This window comes from Crassostrea angulata, chromosome 2, assembly GCF_025612915.1.
Source record: "Crassostrea angulata isolate pt1a10 chromosome 2, ASM2561291v2, whole genome shotgun sequence".
NCBI classification, from domain to species: domain Eukaryota; kingdom Metazoa; phylum Mollusca; class Bivalvia; order Ostreida; family Ostreidae; genus Magallana; species Magallana angulata.
In genome coordinates, this window is record NC_069112.1 from 39,448,165 (window position 1) to 39,475,038 (window position 26,874).

General features: G+C 32.4%; 1 protein-coding gene and 1 long non-coding RNA gene across 2 annotated transcripts in view; one reads left to right on the forward strand and one right to left on the reverse strand.

Moving 5' to 3' along the window:
- Nucleotides 1–13,668: 13,668 nt before the first annotated feature.
- LOC128170828 (uncharacterized) lies at nucleotides 13,669–14,710 on the reverse strand. Its single transcript, XR_008241917.1, has 3 exons — nucleotides 14,649–14,710; nucleotides 13,943–14,002; nucleotides 13,669–13,783 (listed from the first exon to the last, which is right to left on the reverse strand). It is a non-coding gene; the product is annotated as an uncharacterized LOC128170828 (long non-coding RNA).
- Nucleotides 14,711–15,522: 812 nt separating this feature from the next.
- LOC128174317 (multiple epidermal growth factor-like domains protein 6) overlaps nucleotides 15,523–26,874 on the forward strand; it is a 46,477-nt gene continuing 35,125 nt past the window's right edge. The window contains exons 1-2 of the mRNA XM_052839892.1: nucleotides 15,523–15,553; nucleotides 15,978–16,166. Coding sequence (XP_052695852.1) covers nucleotides 15,523–15,553; nucleotides 15,978–16,166 — 220 coding nt within the window. The remainder of the gene's footprint in view (nucleotides 15,554–15,977; nucleotides 16,167–26,874) is intronic.

Below are 26,874 nucleotides of genomic sequence, written 5' to 3' on the forward strand. Positions count from 1 at the left end.
AAACCCATATAACAAGGATGTTTTTACGACAGTAGAAAGCTGCATTTATTTATATATTCACCAAAATCAACAACTGTTTTAAGTAGGTTTTCCTGTTTAAATTTTTTTTTTAAGAGGAATATGTTTAAATAAAAAAGTATTTAAATACAGACTGCCTACTACAAGTGCATGTAACTTTGAAAGAATGTTAATATAGTATCTTACAATTCATAATGCAGGTTTAAAGTATATACTAATAAATAGATTTGTACATACAATTCATAGTTCAAATGCCATTACACAATACACGACTCATATTTTGAAGTGAATTACATTGTTATTATTTTAAATACTATAGTCTAATATAATTTCATATTTTTAAACGGATTAAATGTTTAACAAAATTTGTTTAAACTAAAAATTCCTATCAATTTGAATAATGATATTGAAGTACTTTTAGTCGAAGGTGTACATCTTCCAGACAAGCGCTAATTTAAAATGAATTTTTTTTAAAGTAAAGACGACTAAGATTTAAATGTACCAAGCAGATCCTAACATATTTCTATAAAAACAATCAAATAAAACATGTTTAACAACTGGGGATGACATATTACCTGCTTCTAATGAATTATTTAACATTGAAACGGCTGAAAGAGTTATCTCCCCTTGTTTGTATTTTTATTATCAATAATTATGGTAAATAGTGTAAGTAAAATGTCAACTGATTAAAAGAGTTATTCAATTACATTTATTGTATAAAAACAAAACAACAAAAACAGTTATTGTAGTTTCTTATTAGTCAGATAGACTTATAAATCGAAAAAGTATGTTTGGCTGGCCTTAAACACCCATTTGAGATATAATACATTTGATTTAAGAGCCAGACGGTGTCACTATTACTCGGTTGTTGATGTATGATCTGTATAGGAGATTTATACGTGAAGTATTCCCTAGTGCGAATTAATGTATAGTGGAATATCACAGCTATTAATTCTGTATGTTGAAACTTTAGTAACTAGATTAAAGTTGTTTAGATATGTTCTATTCAGAGTGTGAAATAGATAGACCAAGTGGAATAGCCAGATTGATTGACCAACTTGTATTACCATAGGGCTGAGCGACAAGTAGCCTTGCCAGGTGCTTGGCAACCATTAAAATAGCCACAAGGCAGTGGCTTATATATATATATATATATATATATATATATATATATATATATATATATATATATATATATATATAAATTCACTTTTCTTGGAGCTCCACCTGTGCTTATTATGTATGTGTGTACATGTATCTATGCAATGTGTATCGTTCCGATCCTCTCAAATTGCCGTTTAACTGTATTCAACTTGTATCTCAAGCGACTATGCAGTGCGCATTCAGTGCGCTATGTTCCGTTCGTCATCAAAAGCAAGATTGTTGTCCTGCCTAGATGGCCGAGTAGGGTGCGCAGTGGCCGCTCACTGCTAGGAGAATGGGTTTCAGAGGTCGTGAGCTCAAGCCTCGGTCGGGGCGGAAAGTAGAGCTCCAACAAAAGTGAATTTCTGTGTGCTTTATATATATATATATATATATATATATATATATATATATATATATATATATATATATATATATATATATATAGAAAAAACCACAAGGCAGTGGTTTACGTATATTTGTATATTTAAAAAAAAAAACAACTTTTCCGTACATCATAGAGGCACTTGGCAAGTGCCATTTTACTCTTCGTTTACATTAACTGTAAAACTCGTTACAAATTTTGTGGCAGCGGTGGGATTTTATAGGGACAGGTGACATTGAGATCAGTTTGCGGGACACACTTGACAAAACGGAGGAACAGCTGATCATTGATCAATCTACGCCAAGTGGTAGCCTGTATGACAAAATGTCATCAAGGGAAAGTGGTCTTGCAACTGGTCGGTTAGATGATACATACAACTATGAAAGGGAACGAGAGACATTACCCTGACAGATATATAGTAGGATACATTGGTATTCTGACAGAGGGACATATAACCTGTATGATCGTGTCTACCAAGGCAAAGAAACCAACTCTATCCACCAATATCAAGGAGCAAGACCAAAAGTTCGCTTTTAAACAGACCAACTTGACAATTAGAAGGACTATTTGCCAAGAGACAATTTGTTTTATAGAGCCAATGTACACCAACCTTCCCTTAGATTTGTATGTCAACAGGACATAACCAAATGATTATATTAGTTAAAAATAGATAGTAAAAAAGAAAGAACAATATACCATTTCTGGTTTTTTTTTCATCCTAATATATGAGCAATTACGTTGAACAAGTCGAAAACAAGAAAGATAACTTCCTGAGGATGCAAAATTATTTCTACATTATAGAATTACATGCTCATTTTCTAAGTTTTTTTAATATAATTGGCATTTTACGTAATGTAGCTCCCCATGCAATTTTAAGTGTATTACATATTTTCAACAAATTAGACTTAATGTTTTATGAAATACACTTTAAACCGGATAAAAACATACTAAGATTAAGATATTTTAATACATGCCCTGGAACATTTGAAAGTGTCAATTACGAGACCCTCTCAAATTTCTATACATAATAAATTATTTAAATAGTCTCATAACATATGAACACAATCTAAACGCACAACGTATAAACATATTTATTTCTTACTTATTCGTTTTATAAGAAATAATTTCTAGAAGAAAACGCCTTATGTTTTATATTTGACATATACGTAAGCAAAGCAGAAAAAGAAGACTTTAAAGAAAATAAAAAAAACAACAGGCACTGTATACATTGTCCTCCTCTGAATGTCCTCGGGTAACGCACTATCGTAACCTCTAATTACACGGCAGTTCTAATCATGTCAATCCATGATACAAATTTATCAATAACAAACTGCCTAGCTGTCCACTACATATACAGTTTCTGAATTATATAAATAATGGTCAAATTTCACATCCAGAAATAATAATAATAATAATAGAAATGACGAGAGATAAATAGAGAGAAAAGAGGAGTTCATTTCGTCTCTGGTACAATTAAAATTGCTTAACTACATATATCTGTTATGTAAGGTCAAGTTATAATCAAAATGCGTACACTTATCAATTATAATGTACATCTTGTTGTAAGACGATATATTATAAATATGTTTCCTTAAAGTTTTTGTTTTCCCATAAAATTAAAGTGTTTCCTTGTCTATCGTGAACTAAACTGTCAAATGGTTATCAGATAAAAAAAAAGACATATGGACGTATTACATTTACCACGAAGCTTGCTAGATTTAATGCAATGGTGAAATTTGAAGTATGTTATAGCATATTTTTTTAAAGTAAAGATTCATATGTAAGGAATATTTCAGAACGCAACGGCTGTTTCGTTTATATACATTGTAGCAGAAAAAAACATGACCGGTAGTGGTAGTGGGTGCGTATTATAGTCCATCAGTTTTTTCATACACGTGACGCTGTTAATTAGAACATACTGTTGCATACACTAAGATATATATTTTTACAACCGTTTACATTATTTAAAAAAAATAAAAAATAAATATTGCAATAAAGACGATCTCTTTGAACAAATTACAGTTAACGCAAAGTTATGTTTTACAATAGCATCCTATCGTTTCGTATCGCATGTGTATATAAAGTGTTTCATGCGTTAATCTTATCATATTGTGCGTTAATCATAACTTAAATGACAAAACAATGGCATCGGTCAATTGTGTTCAAGTAAGATATTACGGCATTGTATATATATCCTTATTGCCTATCAATGTACTTATTCAAGGCAATGATTATGTTTATCAATGCATTTATTAAACGCAATACCATTCTTTGGTAAATTTTGTTTATGTTTAACGAAAAACATTATAAACCATCTCCAAAATAAGTTAATTTAAATACACTCAATGTTGAGTAGTTAATCAACTGGCTTATTAATGTGAAAGAGATCCACAGACTCAACCAAAAAAAAAAACTATGATAAGAAAACGTTTTTTTTAAAATATTTTTAATGAAATGAAATTAAGTCATTGGATGTGTTCCACTTGTTTGCAGTACAAGGTTTGTTCGATATTTAATAAGTATTGAAGCACAGCGCAGTAAGGCTTTGCGCGATTTTGTAGTTGATGGTACTCTTAAAAAACCCATTCAATACCTTTAATACGATATAATCACTAGTGTTATTTCGTTATTGATTAGTTCCTATTTTTTTATATGCATCTTTTAAATAAATTGCACCAATTCCTAATTAATAAGTAAAAACTATAAGAAACAACTTGTTACATGTGTCCCAAAGGAAAACATATATTACATATATATAATAGGAAAACATATATCGGATAAATATTTCTTTAGGAAATGATACTGCCCTGGTTCTTAAAATGAGTTGATATTTTTGAAATCATAAGCGAAAGAACAGATTTTGATTTTAAAAGAAAAGATGAAAAGGAAATTGCGACAATGTTTGTATGACTAGACTAGATTGGATAAAAGACAGTTGATGGACATTTACATGTAATATATAAACAGTTTTTTTTAATTGAAATAGTTGGATATGCTCTACTATGTAACAGTTCAAGGGTTTTTCGATGTGAAATGTATAGTTACATACAGCGCGATAAGGCTTTGTTCAATTTTGTTGATAATGATACTCTTGCATTAAATAGATCTAATAAAGAACTATATATGATAAGAGTTAAATTTGGCCCCCATAATTCGCCATTTTTTAAGTGTTTCGGGTACAGTAAAATGTTAAATAATTTTTTAGAAGAGTTCATATAAAATATATTTTTCATCTATTTATTTGATTTATTTGCCCTCACTGGCAGTATATGACGTCAGAAGTGACGCCATTTCTATAATTCAATCAAAATCGGCCAACAATTGACATTTTTCTTATATATTTACGAATGGGAAATATAGAGCGCATGCTTGAACAAGGAAATTTTTTTTGTCACTTATTAGTCTTGGCTAGATACATCACTGATTAAAATATTTTATTTGTTCAAGAATGCGCTCTATGTTTTCGGAAGGAAAAACTGCTTGAAAACAAGCTTTTTTACGCTAAAAAATGCAAAAATGGCGGGAAAAGGTTGTCTTTACAATGTCATATTTCTAAATTGTGGGCACTTGAACCAAAATGAATATTATGTAAACACATCACATACATATCTGTATTAAGAAAACAAAGAATGATAGTAAAATGATGATGTTCATTTTAGGGGGCCATTTTAGGCCCTTATCATATATAGTCCTTTAATAGTTTTACTTGTTAATTGATTCGTGCCATTTTTTATGTGCGTCTTTTATACAAACTGCACCAATCCTTAATTAAGATTCAAAGTTCAAGAACACTTCAAATAACTTTTAGAGGAGGTTGTATGCAAACTTATAAGTACATTTTATTAATAAATGTTCATTTCCTTAAAACAATTGTTTAATGGGTCAAAGTTTGAAATTAATGCGCATTGTTCGAGTCAAGTACTAAAAAAAAAAACAAGTCAATTACAATAATTTTATGAAGTACACTTACAACCGGAAAAAAACCATACCAAGTTTAGCAAGATAATTAATTGCAGACCCTTGAACATTTTCAAGTGTCAATTACGAGAGCCTCTCAAATCTCAATACATATGTACACAATCCAAACACACAACTAACAAACACATTTGTTTCTTATTTATTCCTTCTAAAAGAAAAAAAAAGACCACATGGACTTTTGATGGGTTTATACGATATGTTTAAGTATTAATGAATAGGGTATAATTACTTACGGGTAAACAGCTGGTCCTAGAGTTCACTTTGTATTATGATTTCATTTTAATATAAAGCAGTCGTGGGCATTATGCCCCCCCCCCCCAAAAAAAAAATAAATAAAAAAAAAATGCACGTATATAATATTTTTCTTGTGTAATATTTTTTATCTATTTACAACCATGTGAGCAATGTTTTGTCTTTGATAAGTGTCTCTAATTAATGCACTGTAAAAAAAAGAACAAAAAACAAAGTGTTTTATTTATTGTGAAATTAAAATAATCATTAATCAATATTCTAGTGCACTTTTGAGCAGCGTATAATGTTATTCATTTTGGTTCGCCTTCTTTAAGTGTATCTCAAAGAAACACATACATGGTTGTTGCCTTCTAATGATTTGAACTTATCATTAAATCCAATTTTATTATAAAGTCCAGTTGAGTACAATTGTTCCTTATTTTTTTAACATGTTTTGGTGTTTAATTTAATTAGTTTTTAACTCTTAATTAACCTATTATTTCGAAGACACAGAAGCATTTGCACTTGTGCACTTTTAACGACGAAAAAGCAAAATCCTTATATGTCCAATTAAGTATGTCAATAATTTTGTAGTCTTTATACTACTAGTACTTTAATATCCCCGATTTAAAATGGCGTGATCACGATTTTTGTCATTTTATTCGATGATGTGTCTCCAATGCTTGAGCGTCAACAACGCTTTAGTATGGCATTCTAATTGTAAACTAAAATTTGAGTACAATTGTTGAGCAATATGCCTAAAATTATTTGCTTTGTTATCTTAAAACAGTTAACGTCATATTTTTTGATACATTTTTAGTGTTGAAGTGAAAATTACAGTTTTGAGACCCAAAATGACATTATAAACGTAAGAAACGTAAGAAAGCGTTTTTATGCTTGAAACAAATTGAATGATAGAAAAATTAGCTTGACAAATTAATATGTTTTACTGGCATTCGACAAAGATTTGTAAACTTTCTCTCTTGCTTATAGCTCATCCACTGACAAGCAAATTGCCGGTTGATCATAATTAATACGTTTCTAAAGCAATTTGAAAAATTAGGTGATGCAAACATTTACTATTGCAATTCATTATACACTCGTTGGTGATATTTTTTTTATGTCTGACGATATTATTTTTGTTAATAAAAGTTGATGAAATAATGGGATATTGCGAGGATATCCCACGAATGTTATGTTAAGTACATTGAACATAGATCACTGCAAATTGAAACGTTTAAAACACTTTAATATAGATTTATACGGTATGAAGAATTTAAGAAAGGGAATCTTTAAGGTTCAATATAACGTTTGAATCCCCCTACAGATATATCGCTTTGTCCTTAATATGATATGATACATCATGTGTGTACATTACATTTGGCACAACAAACACTCATTGATTTATTTTTGTGATATCTAAAGGTCATACTTTTATCAAATTGCTTGTAGTTACGAATTAGAATAATTCCTTGTTGTTAGATGTATGGAATCAGTATTAATTATACACATATTTCATGAGGTTTCATTTTTTTTAAGTGTTTCCTTGTTATTGTTATCATAACGGAAATTCTATAGAATTTGGTTAAAGGACATGCGTTAGATAGATAGCGTATGTTTATTTATGTTCATGGAGAAATGTGTTATTAAGTTCAGTGACGAGCTGTCGACGCCGGATCAGAAATCTAAATAAAACGCTACTACTGACCACTGTGCGTCAGATCATTAGTATGCACTTGATCGCATTTACTTATTAGGAGGAGAATGTTATAGCGCAGTGTCCGTGCGTATAAAATTGGGGTGCGGGAAACACGGCTCTCCAGTAGTCATCTGGAAGCTGTCTTTCTGCCTCCTCTTTTATACAGGTAATATAAATTATAACGCTTGCGCGCATTCTCAAAAGTAAAGTTAATAGATTCAGAGGGTTCAACTAATATTTTATTTTCAGAGATTTTTGTAATAAATATTAATGTTGATAAATTTCATTGTAATTGATATTGATATTTATTGTTAAAATGTCTTATTAAATTAATAAAAGAGTAGTCATCTGGAAGCTGTCTTTCTGCCTCCTCTTTTATACAGGGAAAGGGCTACTCCCCAGGTTGAGGAGGAGATACATCTGGGTTAAATAACGTGGCACAGACAACGCCAGGTGTCTGGTCAAAGACGAACAAGGTCCCGATGATCAAATTAACTGAAATATTGTATTGAGCGAAATCCTAGTACGATATTGTGTAATAAGCATAAATAGTCACAACCTGTGAAATATAAGTCAAAGGCTTTGCAAATTTAAAATGATATATTCACGTATATGTCAGGAATGGGTTTGAAAACAATTTTTTAGCATATAAAATAAATTGAAAGTCATTGGTATTTGAGTTTACTTTTCAATTTAAAAATAAAATGAATGTATCTCAATACGTTCCTAAAATATCATGTATTTATTATTTTTCATTTCATTTTGAATTACATTTTTGCCCAAGTTAAATGTTTACAAGGTGTCTTATAATAATGTGTCCTTTGTATGCAAAATGGTTATTAAAATGAAATCAAACCTTTGAAAATATTACCGCACATATGTGTATTCACTGTATCAATGTTGTTTAAACATGTATTTGTTCTCAAGATTTAGAAGAATAAAACTATGAGGTAATTAATATATGTACGTATTTAATTATATTTCTCAACGTAACTGAAAAGAATTAATTGCAGTTAAAACAAAATGGAATTTCATGCAATTAACAAAATGCAATATGAGCGTACGGTAAACGCTTAAAGAACGGTGAGCACAAACTGAGCGGAGTGAAGAGTCCAAAACTGTAAACAATGAACAGTAGGCAAATGCAACAATTGTAAAGTAGAGCGTATCAGGGACTGAAACCATCATTCATATTTAACTTGCCAGTTTTGCATAAAATGGATACATTGTATAACAGAACGATTTTAATCGTGTTTCCTTTGTTTCCACTTTTGTGCATTTCCTTCTCACGGTCTACTTTATCACGTTATCATCAGCGACAATGATGTAAATGAACAAATTGTTGTAATTATCATATAAAATGATATAACAAAACAATTCAAACTTGTTTGTGATATAGCCTTTGTACGTTTTTGCATTTCCTCTCCACGTTCTGCTTTATCAGATCAAATATTACAGAAACGGATATAGCCAATTAAATGACTTTGTGTGAAATGAATCATTGTATAACTTAGGCCAACCTGTTTGTTGTTGTTTGTTAGTTTTAAATATACTTATGTTGAGTGCATTTGCTTTAAGATTGAAACACGTACGTCAGCATTGAAAATTAATGTTTAAAGACATGCAAAGACGAACAATTAGATAAACGTATTTTTTTTTAATTCTCCGAACCCCGAGATTCTTTAGTAGTAGCTATTAAGAAAACATGAATATGTTTCTAAAGTCATTATAAAACTATTTATACATGTATTTGCTATTAGTCTTAATGATTTTGTATTTTATTCATCAATATCAATAACACTTGGTCAGGTAGTACTTATATTAAGAGGTTTTGAAAAAGATTTTTTTAAACATGGGGGCACATGCATTTGAGCGTTTCTATTTACAAATATGTAGTTGTAGTCTTCATAACATCAGTTTACATTTTATCAAAACGACATTGTTTAAGAACGATATCATTGTACATATCAATAGTATAACATGCATGCACTGGTCTATTTATTTTACTAAATGTCAAAAAGTTAAACACTTTACAGAAGTATGTAGTAAACTCAAATTCTCAGATTACAATCTAAACATGTTAAAGTATCGGTAAAATTGGTTTATTTTTTATCAGTCATACCCTGACAAAGTTTTTTTTTAACAGTTCGAAATTACTATTTTATAATGATCCTCTTGACTTGTAGAAAAACAAAGTGTGATTTTGCACATCGTACTCTGAGAAACTTTTGAATTGGTAACAACGTGCAACACATGCAGTAAGAACAATACTGGCTCTTGATTTCTAGTTGGAAAGGATTTCTTTCAGGGAGTTTACTTTATTTCTCGCAAAGAAGTTTGAACACACGTAAACTTTGAATAAAAAGTCACCAAACGCATTTGTGTGAATTGAAACTATTTACACTAATATTCCTATTTTAGTTTTTATATTTTTTTTTTTTTTTGGAAAGGGGGGGGGGTGTATACAAGTAGGAGTCGCCTTGTTTGCATGTTTGTCCGTCCGTCTGTCCGAGTAATTGTGTTTGATCCTTATTCTTTTTACTTGAGAATTATTGGGAGTTTTTACTTCACACAAATATTGCTTATGATCTTAAGGTATGTTTTGATTCGAACCATGGTTATTTGGGCAAGTTCAATGTCATTGGAAAGAAAACAAAATGTATCCGCTCTTTAGCTTTCTTATGAAGAAACATTGGTTGTTTCCACCTTACACAACTATTGCTTGACCTGAGGGTGTGTCATGAAACTGAATCAAATTCATGTGTGCAAATTCATGGAAACTAAAAAAATTGCATATTTTTATAATCATAGGACACTTTCTGTCATGGAAAATGATTAGAAGCTGAAAGTTGACACAATTATGTCCTGATATTGAGCTTTAATAATTTTTTGTAAGTTCTAGGTCACCATAAAAATAACATACCAAGGACCTGATCGGTCACCTAAGTAACTGCGCTATGACTTTGTCACTGTACATTCATATGCATTGTAATTACAGGGTTAATGAAATCATTTTAGTTATTTAGGAATTGATAAATCAACTAAACTTTCTAGATTCTATGAACTATCAAAGTATTAGAGCCTGACATACAGAGATATTATTTTATAATACAAACTTCAACCGGATTGAATTTTACAAAATGCTAATCATGAGTATGTGTACATTGTTCATGTGAAAAACAGATTACTTTTAGGTGGGTTTTATTTAAAAAAAACATCATAAAGTCACCCGGTTATATTTATTCTACTGTTAATATAATATCTTTTTGTTCAAGCGCACCTCGCTTTTATAATTGAGATATTGCTTCTTCTTAAGTGTCACAACTTTCGACGTGTTAAACACTCATAAGTAGCTTGTTAAACACTCTGAGCTCCTAATTAAATCACATTGAAATTTAATGATTGCCCTGGACAGACATAATTAGTCACGCCCAACCGCACGTGGCTTGGGTACCTGTCAAGTGTTATGTTTTAACTACTGGTGTTCTTTTTTTTACAGTTTTTGTAATAGAAGATTGTTTGTAATCCGTGCCAACGAAAAATATTTGTATAAGTTGTAGAACTTGCATATTAATCGTTTTAAAATCAATAAATTTAAAGTTTTTTTATAACCAAGAAAGGTGTAGCAAAATAAGTGTTGTTTTTTTTAATATTCTATAACAAGAACTTCAGGGGAAAATCTGAATTGTTGTATTGATGCCTTGTTAGATTTAATAAAAAACTTAGAGGGGGAAATATTAAAATGAAATCATGTAAGCTAACATAAAGTTTATAGGTGAATCATGATTTTTTTTTTCTAGTAACAGCGATAGCGTTAACCGTTTAACTCAAATAGGAAAAAAAAACTTGTTTTAGGGTTTTTCATTTTTTTGTTTATTTTTCTGTTTTCTTCTTTTTTAAAAGTGATTTTCAAATACTGGAAGCAATGATCAAAATCACGAAACTGCATATGTAGTTAGTTCAGTGCCATTGTCATATTTTATTCCAAGTGATTTGTGTGCGCGTTAACCTTCAATTGTTTAAAAACATCGATCTGTTGTCTCTGTTACAGTTAATAGCTGAAATGTTGGTATAATTGTCACTAGTGTTAAGACGGCCCTTACATGCGATTAAAAGGTTTATCAAAATAAAAAAGGGCAACTACGTGTATGATGACGTTAATAAAGATTCAAACCCCGCAGTAAAACTGTTATTATTCTGATATATCTAAGGGTTATTACACAGTTTTCTATATGACGTTATCGCGACGTCATCACAAACAAGACTAACCCCTATAGAGAAATGTTTTTAACACGTGTTACATCTATATTTATACAATAATTAAAAGAAAAAAATATTTTATGTATACCACATAAAAAAAGCAAGAACAATCCTACCCATCATGCTTTCAACAAAGACTCCCCCCCCCCCCCCCCCCGATTTAATACGATACTGTGTTTAGCTACCTAAATGACGAGGTCATAATAAGAAAAATATTAGTCCCCTACCGGTTTTTACCGGAGGGGACTATAGCTTTCCTCTTCGTCCGTCAGTCCGTCCGTCCGTCCGTCCGTCCGTCCGTCCGTCCGTCCGTCTGTCTGTCCCACTTCAGTTTTCCACACTTTTTTTCTTTATGCGTTTAAGGAATGATATGAAATTTGCTGAAACAGCTTCAAAATGTCAAACTACAGATCAAGTTTGCACTTTAGTAGCGTCTGATTGACATATTTTCGAGAAAATTAATTTTTTATATTCCAATTTTTTTATTAATGTTCGGGTTCGATATTCTGCATTAGCAGGGCATTGTTTCCAATTTCCACAAACCGGTAGGGGACGTGTATTGCTTATGTAATACTCTCAGAATTCTTGTTAATATTGTTTTTGTTTATTAAATTTTAATCATACAAGTTTATCTTAAAGATATGAAACAATATTGTATTAAAATGTTATTCACGATGTATTGTATCATTATTTGTACACATCCCCAAAACGTATCTAAATCCTTACTTACGCAAAGATGAATCCATAGTAAAAAAACATCACAAAAAGCAAACTTTAAACAAACACTTTTTTTCACAAGAGAAACAGTGATCTGATTATGTTTTTTAAATTATTTGTGTACATGCACATATATTCGTACCTTACAAAAACAGACATGCACTGAATAACTCGTTATGCAACAATTTAATAGGATGAAAGCTGATAGAACTGAAAAGTACTCAGCTATGTTAAGGTCGTCCATTTAAAAAATAATGATATTTATCAAATAAAATATTAGCCTTTGAACAATCTTGGTATTCTATTCCAAAAAATTGTTAAACAAAGTGATATTTTATCGATATACAAATAAGATAATTTGTTATCGCATGAGCAATTTTTGATTCTCTTGGGAATTCCCTGTCACGTGATACTGCTAAAAATAAATGAACCAGGAATTATGCGAAAAAATGCAAAGTGCAAGGGCTTAACATAAACAAATATAGTTATTTCTGTTTCTAACTTGTAAAATAAACCTTTAAAATTTTGAAAAGTGCTGGGAGCTTAAAATATTCAAGTAAGAACAATTATTAAATTCAATGTAAACACAATTATTAAATTCAATGTAAACAGTGTATGAACAGCAATTTGCTGGGATTTCCCGCAATTAACGCTTATTTATATGAAATGCGTAGCGATTTCATACAGCTCCCAGCACTTTTTGATAAAATGGGGATACAATGGTTAGACATGGACATTTTCAATATATTTAATCACTTGCACTACTGCATTTTATCTTACCTATTTCACTGTGTGGAATTTAAACGCAACACTGACTAAGATCATGATTTTAATTTTCATTCTTAAAATAATGAAACGCTGTGAATTTCACTAAAATAATGTTAAAATGTTGTTTCTGTTCACACCAGTCATCATTACCAAATTGTTGAAGATTAATCCATCAGTTGCCTTTATAAGGGCGGGGGGGGGGGGGGTTAATTGAGTTGAGTTTGTAATTTACACATTTATGTTTCATAATAATTTATGTTACTTTGCTGGTAAATAAATTCTTTTAATGTATGATCAGGTTTACTTGTAATTATAATTGATATTTTTGTACTAATTGAAGAAAGCAAAAAGAATCAATATATCAAAATTATCAAGATTTATTTCAATACCCAACTTGACAAATACTATTGAGATTGCTTTTCTGTGACAAACTGTTCAACAAGACAAGTGTTTTCTAATTTTCAACATTTTTCAGTCATGATGTGAAATTTATGGAAATTGACAATTCTTCTTGCACACTACATGTTCTTCTCTTCTGTCTTTTTGATATTAGGAGGCAGTCCAGTTGTTAAGAAAACCAATGCCTGAAATGATGAAAATAAATATCAATTTCAAATTTCATTTTAATATATATCAATGCAAAATATTATAATATGTTACATTAGTATCATTAGCAATATGATATTAAAAAAACAACCAAATATACATGAAGTTATTGAGTAAAAGAAATATTTGTAGAGTACCTATTTTTTATCAACACTCCAAAAAGTGTTTTCAGTGCACCATCTACAGCATAAGTATCCCTGAAAATGAATAATGTGTCATAATTAGCAAACTATTGTGCTAAAGATAGCATGAAAATGAAACACTACAGTAACTCTACTATTGGGCATACTAATGGCGGTTTCAATTTTATTAATATAACAACAGGCATAATCAAATGTTTACTCTTTAAAATTGGTGGAAATTCAGTTTGAACACACTTTAATTTTGTCTTAAATTGAAATTAATTAAATCTTCATAAAAGAAGGCTGAATAAAATACATTTCGATTTACTTAAAAAACATTACAATATTGTCTATAATCATTCCAGATCCTCACAGTAATCTTTGTAGTGCAGTCAGTGCTAGCACATACAGTGTTGGGCCATGGACTTTTTATTGTGTAGTTTGAACATGGAGGAAATGCGATCTAATATTATCGCGATATGAAACCAGTAAAGAGCTACAATGAGCCTCAATGCTCTTTATGATCAAACCTAGCGAAACGCAGAACATTTACTTTGCCTGATCGAGTCACCAAGGTGATGTTTGAACACAATATTATATGAAAAACAAATGTAAACAAGTAAACAAATTCGAAGCCGAGGATTTTCGCTTCGTTTTCGTTCCATCCAACAGTATTAGATAATATAAAACAATATCTAGGGGAAGTACAGATAAATCTTACCTTGTTCAGTTAAATCCTATGCCGATTTCTGTCAACGCTGGTTATAAGCGGGTTAAATTCCCAGATATATCACTGAAGTCCACATGTTTATTCTGATTACAGCTGCAAGCGCCGTTGTGACGTAGTCAACCTCGACACGTCATCAGACGACTTAGGTATTTCATGATTTTGCGAGATATAAAAAATAGTTGATGATTTTATTTCAGTACACCTTTCTTAAACCATACAAACCCAATAAATAATCATATTCATTTTGGTAGATCTTTGTTAATTACCGAAATACACAGATCTCGTAAATCTCATGAATAAGGGGCGGGGCTTATGCAAATTTTTCTAAATCACTCGTGGTAGAATTCGTATACCTTCTACAACATAGCTGAGTAGTCAAAATACTCTATGTATTATTTAAAAAAAAAATATTTCAATACGGACAATAATATTCAGCCGAATAAGATATTGATTATGGACGCAACATAGATTTATTAGAGATAATTCGATTTTTGGAAAATCATCGCATGTTTACAAGTCTAGAATCTGTAAGCGTTTTTTTCATACATAATGTTTAACTGGTTACTGCAAATGATACTAATATGTTGAAGTCCAGATTATTAATGAAGTGTAAACTAATGTTAACAGACATTTACTCTCTCTCTCTCTCTCCTCTCTCTCTCTCTCTCTCTCTCTCTCTCTCTCTCTCTCTCTCTCTCTCTCTCTCTGCTTCGTAGATATTTTACTAAAAATTTGTATCCTGTAATTATTTCCTGTATCAAAGTGTTCATTGAACAGGAATCCCAGTCAGTTATTCTACATTGTAGTTGATTTTTAACAGCACTTCAGGCATTTGCTTATAACTATGTTCTTTGTAATATTTTACATGGGACTTTTGGCGATTTCAAAGGCTTATGGTAAGATTACATACATATGATGTCATCTAAGTTTGCCAGTGTATTTAGTATTAGTTTTCATAAATTTTAATATCTTTATTAACGTAAGGCATTCTTATAAATAATATATGTGATAACCTTTTTACATGTTCATGTATTTGCATGTATAACATTCAATATGGATATGTGTATACTGTGAAAATAATATAATTGTCACATGTAATTTATGTAAAACTAATTTTTAGTGTATTAAGTCTGTGTATGCTTTTCTGTAAACATGTATCTGTTTTAATGAATTGCATTTTATATAATAAAAAACCCCAATACATAAATGAAACAGTATATTTGCCTCTGATCGAGAATTATTCTCAAAATCTAAATGTTATTTATACCATATCTGATATGATATGTGTACAGTATGTGTTGGGTGTATGTTTGTTTACAGATAACGTTGCCCTCAACAAACCAACATACCCGCAGTACACCAGTAGAGTTGTGGACGGACGTAAATCTAACCCGGGCTTGAATGAATGTACTCTAACAGGTCACGGAACAACCGTCACCTGGTGGGTGAACCTGATAAGTATCCACAGTATCCATCACATCAATATCTACTTCAGGACGGACAACTCTGGTACATGTATAGTCACAGTCATTATGTAACTTTGAAATGATAGCCTCTGTGGTATAAACTGCCATCCCGCATAATTATAAGCTTTTTATTTACATGTTAACAATTTTGTTTTCTCAGAATAATAAATCTTTTCATGATTTTCCCTGTTAGTTTCGAAGATGCAATACCGAGAAAATGTTGATTTTAATGTAATTGAAACTGGACAAAATCAAACTATTTCAATGGATGTAATGAACATGAATGTAAAATGAAACAAAAGACCAAATCCATGATTTTTTTTTTTTTTTTAAATTAGAATAACAATTAAAGAGAAAGTTAGATGATGAAATCATAAGTTTGCTAAATTCACTTTAAAGTAGGTATGATTATTTGTTTTAAAATGTATGCCTTTTTAGGTAAAACTTGCGGTAACAGGGAGATTACTCACATATTTTCATAGTGACGTAATACTAACTATCTTACACATGTATTATCTTACCTGAACTAAAAGCTAAAATATGCTTTTTCTGATCACTATTGGTCTGTCGTCTGTCTGTCTGTACATCCGTAAACTACTTCACATTTTCAACATCTTCTTCATAACCACAGGGCGAATAAAACTATTTTTGACACAAAACACTTTTACGAAAAGATGATTGAAAGCATCCTCAGGTGGTGTTGATTCAAAGTTGTAAAATTATTATTTTTGGGGGTAGTGTTGGGCCATAATGATGGTCGCATTTTACATAAGAATATAAAAAGAACAGTCTTTAAAAATCAACTTCTCAGAAACAAAACAGTCTGGAAAGCTAAAACTTATTTGAAAGCATTCTCAGGTAGTTTTAAATCAAAGTTGTAAAAATCAAGACCCCCGGAGGTAAGCTGGGTCACAATGGGGGATCGAATTTGTTACATAGGTATATAACTACTGTAAACCCTGAGACTATCAAAAAACCCTGAGGAAACCTCGAGTGGCACTGATAAAACCCCGAGGTCGGCACTGAAAGTACTGATAAACCCTGACAGACACCGTGGTTTGAACTGAGGGTACTGTGGGGAAAAAGCCCCGAGAGACCCTGAGGTCGGCACTGAGGGTACTGAGAAAACCCTGAGAGACCATAAGATCGGCACTTAATACGAACTTTTTTTTAATGCAGCTCCGCCGCCTTCACGTCAAAATTCAGTGTAAAGTCGTTGTCAGATTTGTATTGCCTGGTGAATATATTTTGTACCATTTCCGTGTTCCATCTCAAACATTAGTGAAACTTGATCAAAAGTTAGTCGCAAAAAATAGCAAAATGAACATATTTAATTAGATTTCTTTTATCATTAACTGCACAGGTGTTTGAGGACAGGATCGACCCCCCCCCCCCCACCCTTTCGCCCCCACCCAAGGATATAGACCACCGGGACTTGATTTATTTTTTTTTTTTTTGTTAAATTATCCCTTTAGGATATATTTCTAATCTAATTTATACATTCACCGCCCAAAAGTACATAAATAATACAAGAAGGTTGCTAACTTCGTCTGCTAGCCGAGAGGCACTGCTGATGAATATTTGTTGAAATGTACTCTCAAACTTTAACTACCATTAACAAAGGGTGATCTCATGTCGTAGCCCGATAATTCCCTTCACTGAATATCTGTATTCCATGCGCGTGTAAATAAATTTATTAGGCAAATAGGACAATCTACACCAACAAGTTGCAAGTTTTGGACCGATCCATCTAGAACCAACGGAAGTGAGGGTTTATCGCAAGAAAGATAACTCCGACAGATTTACAAAATTGCATGGCGAACTCGAACAGTTCATTAGAAGTATGTTTATGTTCATGTTTATTCACCAATTAAATAATTGGTTTAAGACGCAGTTTATAATCCGTTCTATTACCCTCAGCGTTAGCAACACAGTTGGCAACGGGTAACATAACGAATTGTTACATGCGCGTAAATGATGTGCGCACGGTTCGCCGTAGAATTGAAGTCATTGCAATAGAAAAGCATTTAAGTTTTCTTTAAAATTGATATTCAGTATAATAAAATAAATAGTGCCTGTTCGGGAGGATAACGGTTGAAATAGACACCCGTCGAAAACCATAGTCAACCTTCGTTTCGCGTCGGTTGACAATGGTTTTCTCGGGGTGTCAATTTCAACTGTTACCCTCCCAAACAGGCACTATTTATATAATATTGTACTGTAAAGTAAGCATAGTAAACTAAAATGCATGCAATGGGAGGTACATTTGATATAACACACATCAAGTTGTCATACACATATGCAAGGGTATACATTGATGAATTCTAATCAGGCCGCTAAGAACTGGAAACTTTTTTATCGTATTTGGTACTGGACAATCTAAAAGAAGGCACTCATACTAAGTGTATTACAATGGAAGACATAAAAGAGAAAATAAAAAAAAATATATATGTTACGAGTTATCTTTCTTGCGATAAACCCTTACTTCCGTTGGTTCTAGATGGACGAAGTTAGCAACTTTCTTGTATTATAGGTACAGAGGGTCTGTATTTTTTTTAATTTTTTTTTTGTAATTTTGGGCAATGGATGAATAACTTAAATTAGAAATATGTCATAAAAGGATAATTTAATAAAAAAGAAAAGAAAATTAAAGCCCCGGGGGTCTATATATCTATATACTGGGGAGGGTGGAAGGGGGGGGGGGCGATCCTGTCCTCAAGCACATGTGATTAACTGTAAGTCTACGGACACTTAAAAAGTGGATGTTTAAGTTTTTCAATCTCCGATTTCATGCCTGCGCCGGGTATTCCGACCACTCCGTTGTAAACAAGATATTAAACATTTTCTTTATTTACTTGTTGGGGTATCTTTATATTTGTATCTTTATGATGTTTATGCCAATTTTCACCAAAATTCGTCACTAAGTAAGGGAAATATTCGAGTTGTTTCAATAATTTCAGAAAAACCCTCGTATATCTTGTATATTCTATGTTAGTTCCAGTGTTTTTTTCTGATCATTGGCAAAGAAAAGAATTAACAATTGATATACCAAACGGGAGTTTTAGTAGAAGTAATATGAAGCGTTTAAGAAAAACAGTCCTGTGGAAGTTCTATTTTAATCAGATGTCAAATTGAAATAACTGTCATTATTTAAATTAATTATTTCTTTTTATGCATGATTATTGTAGAAAAAAAAACATGTTGCAGTTTAACAAAAATGAAGCTTTTTGTTTGAAAATAAAACCTTAATGTAATCAGACAATATAATAAGGCTCATACCCAAACATGATTTCTTTTTCTTACTTAATCTCAGAGTTGCTAAAAAGAAATTTTAACAAAATAAAAATATAAATGATCATTATAAAAATTAATTTTAGCTTTTATAATTTTCTTTTCATCGAATAATTTAGATCGTTTTTCTACTAAAAGTGACCTCAGGGTCTCTAAGGGTTTCTTCAGTACCCTCAGTGCCGACCTCAGGGTCTCTGAGGGCTTCCTTAGTACCATCAGTGCCTGCCTTAGTGTCTCTTAGGGCTTCCGCAGTACCCTCAGTGCAAACCTTATGGTCTCTTAGCACCTTGAGTGCAGACATCATGGTATCTCATGGTTTCCTCAGTACCTTCAGTGCAGACATCATAGTCCATCAGGGTTTCCTCAGTACCCTCAATGAATGCCATTCAGGGTTTCCTCAGGGTTTGTTATACTCTCAGATTTTTTTTATTACGGTAGTGTATAAAGAATTAATCTTTTAAAGATCTTCGTCTCAAAAAGCAATCAACCAGGAAAACTGAAGCTTATGTGGAAGCATCTTCAGGAAGTGTAGATTTAAAATTGTAAAAATTATTACCCTCGGAAGTAGGGTGGGACTACATTGATGGGTTGAAATTTTACATAGGAATATTAAAGAGAACAGTCTTTAAATATCTTCTTCTCAGACACAGATCAGCGCGGAAAGCTGAAAAATGAGTGGAAGCATCCTTATGTAGTGTATATTAAAATGTGTGAAAAACATGCCCCCGGGGGTAGGAAAGGGCAAACATGGTGGGGGTCGGATTTTTATATAGGAATATATAAAAAAAAAAGTCTTTAAGAAACCTTCGTCTAAAAATCAAATCAGCCAGGAAAGTTGTAACTTGTGTGGAAGCATCCCCAGGTAGTGTTGATTCAATGTTGTGAAAATCATGAGTCATGGGGGTATGGTGTGAATGTTTGATTTTTACATAGGAATATTTTGATTAAACAATTTGAAATCTAAAAAAAATCTTCTTTTAAACTAATTGGCTAAAAAAGCTGAAACTTAAGTGGAAGCATCCCCATGTAGTGTAGATTCAAAGTTGTGAGAACCATGATCCCTGGGGGTTAGAATGGGGTCACAGCGTGGGGAGGGGGTGCAAATTTGTACCTAGGAATCATTAAAAATCTTCTTCTAAAAAACATTTACATAAAAAAGCTGTAACTTTCGTAAAAACAGCTTCAGCTAGTGTAGATTTAAATATATTAAAATCAAAATATTGAGGAGAAGGATGGTGCCACATTTGGGATCCAATTGTACAAGGAAAATATTTTAATTATTCAAAAAAATGAAATGTTATCACATATGGTTTTACTTATATGCAATGATTTTGACACATTGCTGATTCTTTAAAATTGATTAGACTCTAGCCCTTGGACGATTCTTGGGCCTCACAAGGGGTTCACAAATTGATGTAGGTTTATATCTCATATACAAACACTTCTTTAGGCTCTTTTCTAGCACTGCAATGCCGCTAAACATGTGTCATGACTATAAAATCATCTGGTTATAAACGGGACTTGACTATAAACATAATACATAAGGGGAAATATATTTTTGCTAATACATGATATACATGTATTACATGAATATCACATGTTCAAGATATTTTGCATTATGACTCCATTCAGCTGATTTTGTCATGTCTATTGTTGCTCAGGTGAGCGATGTGGAACATGGGCCTCTTGTGTTAGATATGACGTGAAGGTTTAAATGAAATAATTCGTTAATGATTTCGTTTTTTTTATTTAGCGGGCTTTTGTTGTTTAAAGTGGAAAAAATAACAGACTGAAAGCATTAATTTTTACTAATGTTTACAGAAGCGAAGTCTGCAAGATATGATTTTAAAAAGGGTTGTAGAAATAGTTGTGATAATCATGACCTCTGAGCGTAGGGTGGGGCCGCAATGGAGGTTGAAGTTTTATTGTTGCTCAGTTGAGTGATGTGGACTATGTGTGTCTTGTGTTAGATATGACGTGAAGGTTTAAATGAAATAATTCGTAATTGATTTCATTTTTTTTTTATTCAGCGAGGTTTTGTTGTTTAAAGTGGAAAAATAACAGACCGCAATCATTTTATTAATGTAGTCTGCAACATATGATTTAAAAAAGGGTATTAGAAATACAAGGTTAAAATTTTCTTCTGATATCCATGGACTTTAAAAGGTTTTAAAAAAGGTGTTTTCGTTAATAATATTGTAGTCCTAAATGTTTACAATTGTTCAATTTTATTTTATTTTCAAATAGTTCATTAGCATTTAATAGAAACGAATCATGATACAAACAAGAGGCCCATGGGCCACATCGCTCACCTGAGGAACAATAGGTATGATAAAATCAGCTCAATGGAGTCACAATACAAACTATCTGGACAATGTACAATAATTCATGTAAATCCTGTATAAATAAAATCCATTTTCCCCTGGATATTCTTATGTTTATAATCATTAGTCCCTTTTCTAACAGGATGATTTTATAGTCATATCATATGTTGAGTATTGCAGTTCTAAAAAAGATCCCTAACAATAGTTTATATATGGGATATAAACGTACATCAAACTCCAAACCGTCTCGTGAGGCCAAAGTCTTAACAATTATAAAGAATCATCTGGCTGATTAGTTTCTGAGAAGATTTTTAAAGATTTACCCTATATATTCCTTTGTTAAACTTTGAACCCCCCCCCCCCATTGTGGCCCCACCCTACCCCTGGGGATCATTATTTTCACAACTTTGAATCTACACTACCTGAGGATGCTTTCACACAAGTTCCAGCTTTCCTGGCTGATTAGTTTCTGAGAAGAAGATTTTTAAAGATGACTCTGTTTATTCCTATGTAAAACATCCACCTCCCATTGTGGCCCAAACCTACCCCCAGGGGTCATGTTTTCACAAATTTGAATCTACACTACCTGAGGATGCTTCCACACAAGTTCCAGCTTTGCCGGCGAATTAGTTTCTGAGAAGAAGATTTTTAAAGATTTACTGTATATATTCCTATGTTAAACTTCGATCCCCCATTGTGGCCCAACCCTACCCCCGGGGGTCATGATTTTCAAAACTTTGAATTTACACTACCTGAGGATGCATCCACACAAGTGTCAGGTTTCCTGGCTGATTAGTTTCTGAGAAGAAGATTTTTAAAGATTAACTGTATATATTCTTATGTAAAACGTCGATCTCCCATTGTGGCCCCACCCTACCCCCAGGGGTCATGATTTTCACAAATTTGAATCTTCACTACATAAGGATGCATCCACACAAGTGTCAGCTTTCCTGGCCAATTAGTTTCTGAGAAGAAGATTTTTAAAGATTTACTTTTCTATTCATATGTTAAACTTCGATCCTCCATTGTGGCCCCACCCTACCCCCAGGGGTCATGATTTTCACATCTTTGAATCTACACTACCTGAAGATACTTCCACACAAGTTTCAGCTTTCCTGGCCGATTAGTTCCTGATAAGAGGATTTCTAAAGATTTACTCTATATATTCATTTGTCAAACTTCGACCCCCCCCCCCCCCCCCATTGTGGCCCCATCCTCAGGTGAGCTAAAAAGGTTAAGTTTACAATTCAATAAGTTGGTTTCTGGAAGAACATATTTTGAAAATTTTCGTAATAAATATTAACAATTTTTTTTACTTTTTAAAGCGCTAAGCATAGCTCAGCGCTTTATTGTCGTTAGACTTCAACTTCCGGTGCATCGAATAACCGCCCCCTATAAGCAAAAGTATACATCATTTAAACTGGTTAGGGAACTAGTTTCAGGGGTTTATGCACATAACTGCACGGGCTATTGTGAATCTAATTTACGGGCTATTGTGATATTAATGTACGGGGCTTACATACATCATTGCAGGGACTGTCATGCAGTGATGAGGAAATATAGTGCGTATACAGAAGCTGAAATGCTATATACATATATCTGTTATATACATACAGAAGCTGGGTTAGCGCTTTTCAGTACTATCAGTACTTTGATTTAATCTTTAGCTTTTAAGATCTGTGTACAAACATAGAATTGTGAGCAAATCTCTGTATCTTGCTTATAATTCGAAGCTTAACACTCAAATATGGTTGGTAAATAGAAATTGTAAACAATTAAACACAACAAACATGCACTACATGTATAACAAATAAAGAACACAATTTATTTTTTCGAAATGAATCATATATATACATGTATATACCTACATATTTCCGACAGCGATATCAAACTCTATTTAAACTGAATAAACTAGAGAAAATGCCGAGCATCTCAACAAAAACCTATTGCATTAATCTACCATTACGCAAAAGATAATGCCGAATTACCGATAGAATGAATTGTATTTCAGTACTCCTACATCAGATTTTGCTTAATTTGCGCAGGTAAACAGTTAATGTAACTGTTTGATTTACCGAAGTCTCTGTTTGATTTGATACGTAAAAATCACGAAATACAGACGACGGTTTCCAGGTTACAAAGCATAAATAATGAAAACGAAACGAAAATCAGAACAAGCTAACATCAACGTCATGTGTGAAAACTGTCAACGCATTGAAATATTTAGCCTCAATTTACTTCACAAAATCGGCACCAATATATTTTTCATGTTTCAAAAATTTCCCTTCATACGCGAACTGTTGCACAACAAGCAAATTCATCATAGTCAGATCGACCCTTTTTCGTATAATGTCATGGCTGCTTTAAACAAAGAACCTCGTTTTAGAAGTATGGAATACGAGTCTTGGTAAAATGGGTACGCAAACCCGGGCCGTGGCCAAATAAAAGCCGGGGCAGATCGGCAATCGTCAATTTCAAATACGCATTATTTTGCAGCAATATTTACAGCAAATACAAATATACTGGTCCATCAAATATCCTGAAATTTTAATGAGATTGGCAGATTAATAACTGCCAATCTTTTGTTTTGCCCAGGCCAAGTCTTGTCTACCCATTTTACCGGATGCCGAATCCGAAGCTATTAAACTGATTGAAACACGCCTTTCCTTTATTATTATTTTCGTAATAACTCAGATTTGAAACAGAATTAGACCTTAATTTTTGCAATTTATATTTTCCTTCCCATAAGGATAATTTATGCTAAACTACGTTAAATTGGAATCAGTAGTTCTTGAGAAGAAGATATTTAAAAATGCACCCCCCTTTTTCTACAGTTTCAAGGTTTTCTCCGCTTTGAATACAGATCGGACTTTTATTTCTGCAATTTATATTCGCCCTCCCATAAGGATGCTTTGTGCCAAATTTGGTTGAAATTGGATAAGCGGTTTTAGAGAAGAAGTTCAAAATGTAAAAAAGTTTACAGACGGACAGACAGACGGACAGACGGACGGACAGACGGACGGACGGACAGACGGACGACGGACAAAAAGTGATCAGAATAGCTCACTTGAGCTTTCAGCTCAGGTGAGCAAAAAATGACATTTTTTTTCTAACATTTTAGGTATAAATAAAACTTATAATAGTCACATACAAAATTTGTGTTGCAAAAACGCGGAACGGAAATCGGAACGGAACGTAAAACTGAAAATATCATATCACTTTTATCGCTTTAAAATGTTATAGATTGGCCAGAAACGATTTATTTTGTATGATTTATTCAAATCTAATGAATGATTATCAAAATGTGACTGCCTTATTGATATTCTTATAAATGTCTATCAAATACACATTTCTACGAAAGCCGAGAAGGATCATTCGAGATTCGAGATTCGAAATACGAGATTCGAAATACGAGATTCGAGATTCGAAATTCGAGATTCAATATCTAAATTAACCAATAAAATCAAGGATCTGAAAATATGTATCCTAGCGACATCAAAATGTTCTGAATAAAATCATACATACATGCTCTTATATACAAATAAATGCTATGTTCACTTCTCCCTACCTAACTAAATAATTATTTGTATTAACTTTTACACAGAATATCTAAGTAGACTAGTAATAATGCAGTGTGCTTCGCGGATCTAAGTGATTTTGTTTTGCCCTGGTGCATTTCCACCTGATGCGTTTGAACCCTAAGGTATTTCACCACCAGTAATAGTTTAAAACCCGGGTTTATTCACCCCTTTTGTGTAAAAATGCGGTTATGGTAGAAAACTTCATAAGCGTAGCTAATTTTTTCTGTAGGAGGTCCTAGGCCAATTTTAAAAAAATTTACTATGTAAATTTAATAAGCTCCAATTTTCCCGAGGAGGGGGTCCAGATCCCCTGACCCCCTCCTTTCTAGATCCCCGCATGAAGATTAGTACATGTAACCAAATAATCTAAATATAAATAATCTGTCCTGTTTCACTAATAAATATAAGCATTACTTATCGTTTTTATGTATGCATACAGTGATACACTAGTACTATGATTATAAACAAATCATTGAGATATTATCACATCATACGGAATTATTAATAAATACAATTTTTGTTTCCTTTTCCTCTGTAAACAACTTATTATGAGTCTTACTTTTGGAATTGTTTTCAATATAGAAGGATACCTACTCTCTACAATTAAAGGTAGGGATGATAGGGTGCCAATTTGTTCACATTGCCGATTTCTTGTGCAGAGAACAGTAAAACCCTTTATTTGATTGTGCATGAATATTTCAAAATTAATTGTTGTACATATATTTTGTTATAATTCATTCATTGATATATCAACAAGAAAGAATAAAAGCATATGTTTCACAGCCAAGTTAAGTTTCTCTGTAGTTTCCTACCCCCCCCCCCCCCCCCCCCCCCGCACCAAAATTGACAATAATTACATATAAGTCATACAAATGTTTACTTTTTTTGTAAGTAACTCTCTAAAGATGTAAATAAGCACTGCAAACAAAGATGTGTGTATTTAATGTACTACTACATTACACTTAGCCAAATAAAATGTAATCAGGATGAAGCTACAAGGGGTGAGTGGTGCAAATTTACCAATTTGTCGCCATACACACAGAACACCAAATAAAGAAACTGTGAGTGGTGTGTGGAATGCATAAAAGATGGCGGCAAATTATCTCAAATAATCAGTGCAGAGACCCACAAATAGGCTGTTATTTGTTACATATCCTGCAAAAACATTGATAAAAAATGTTATCGTCCCATAACATAGCCGATTAAGTTAATGTGTACATATGGTCAACGTACATGTAATTCTAATATACAAGAAGGCGGACGTATCAGGCGGGGATCCAGAAAATTAAATTTCAAAAATGATCGGTTGAATTACATTAAATGCTTTGAAAATTGTTTTAAACTATCGCACGGGTCAAAATGCGTGATACAGTGTAATTGGAAACTTTCATTTTATATCAATATGTAGTATTACCTATTATAACAAATGAGAGTATAGCACAACTGCCACAAGCAATACATGTCCTTTACCGGCACCACCTCCCTCCCCATAAAAAAATGAAACAATTGTCGTTTTATTTGCTAAAATGTGTGTGGTTCAAGATTTTTCTAAAGG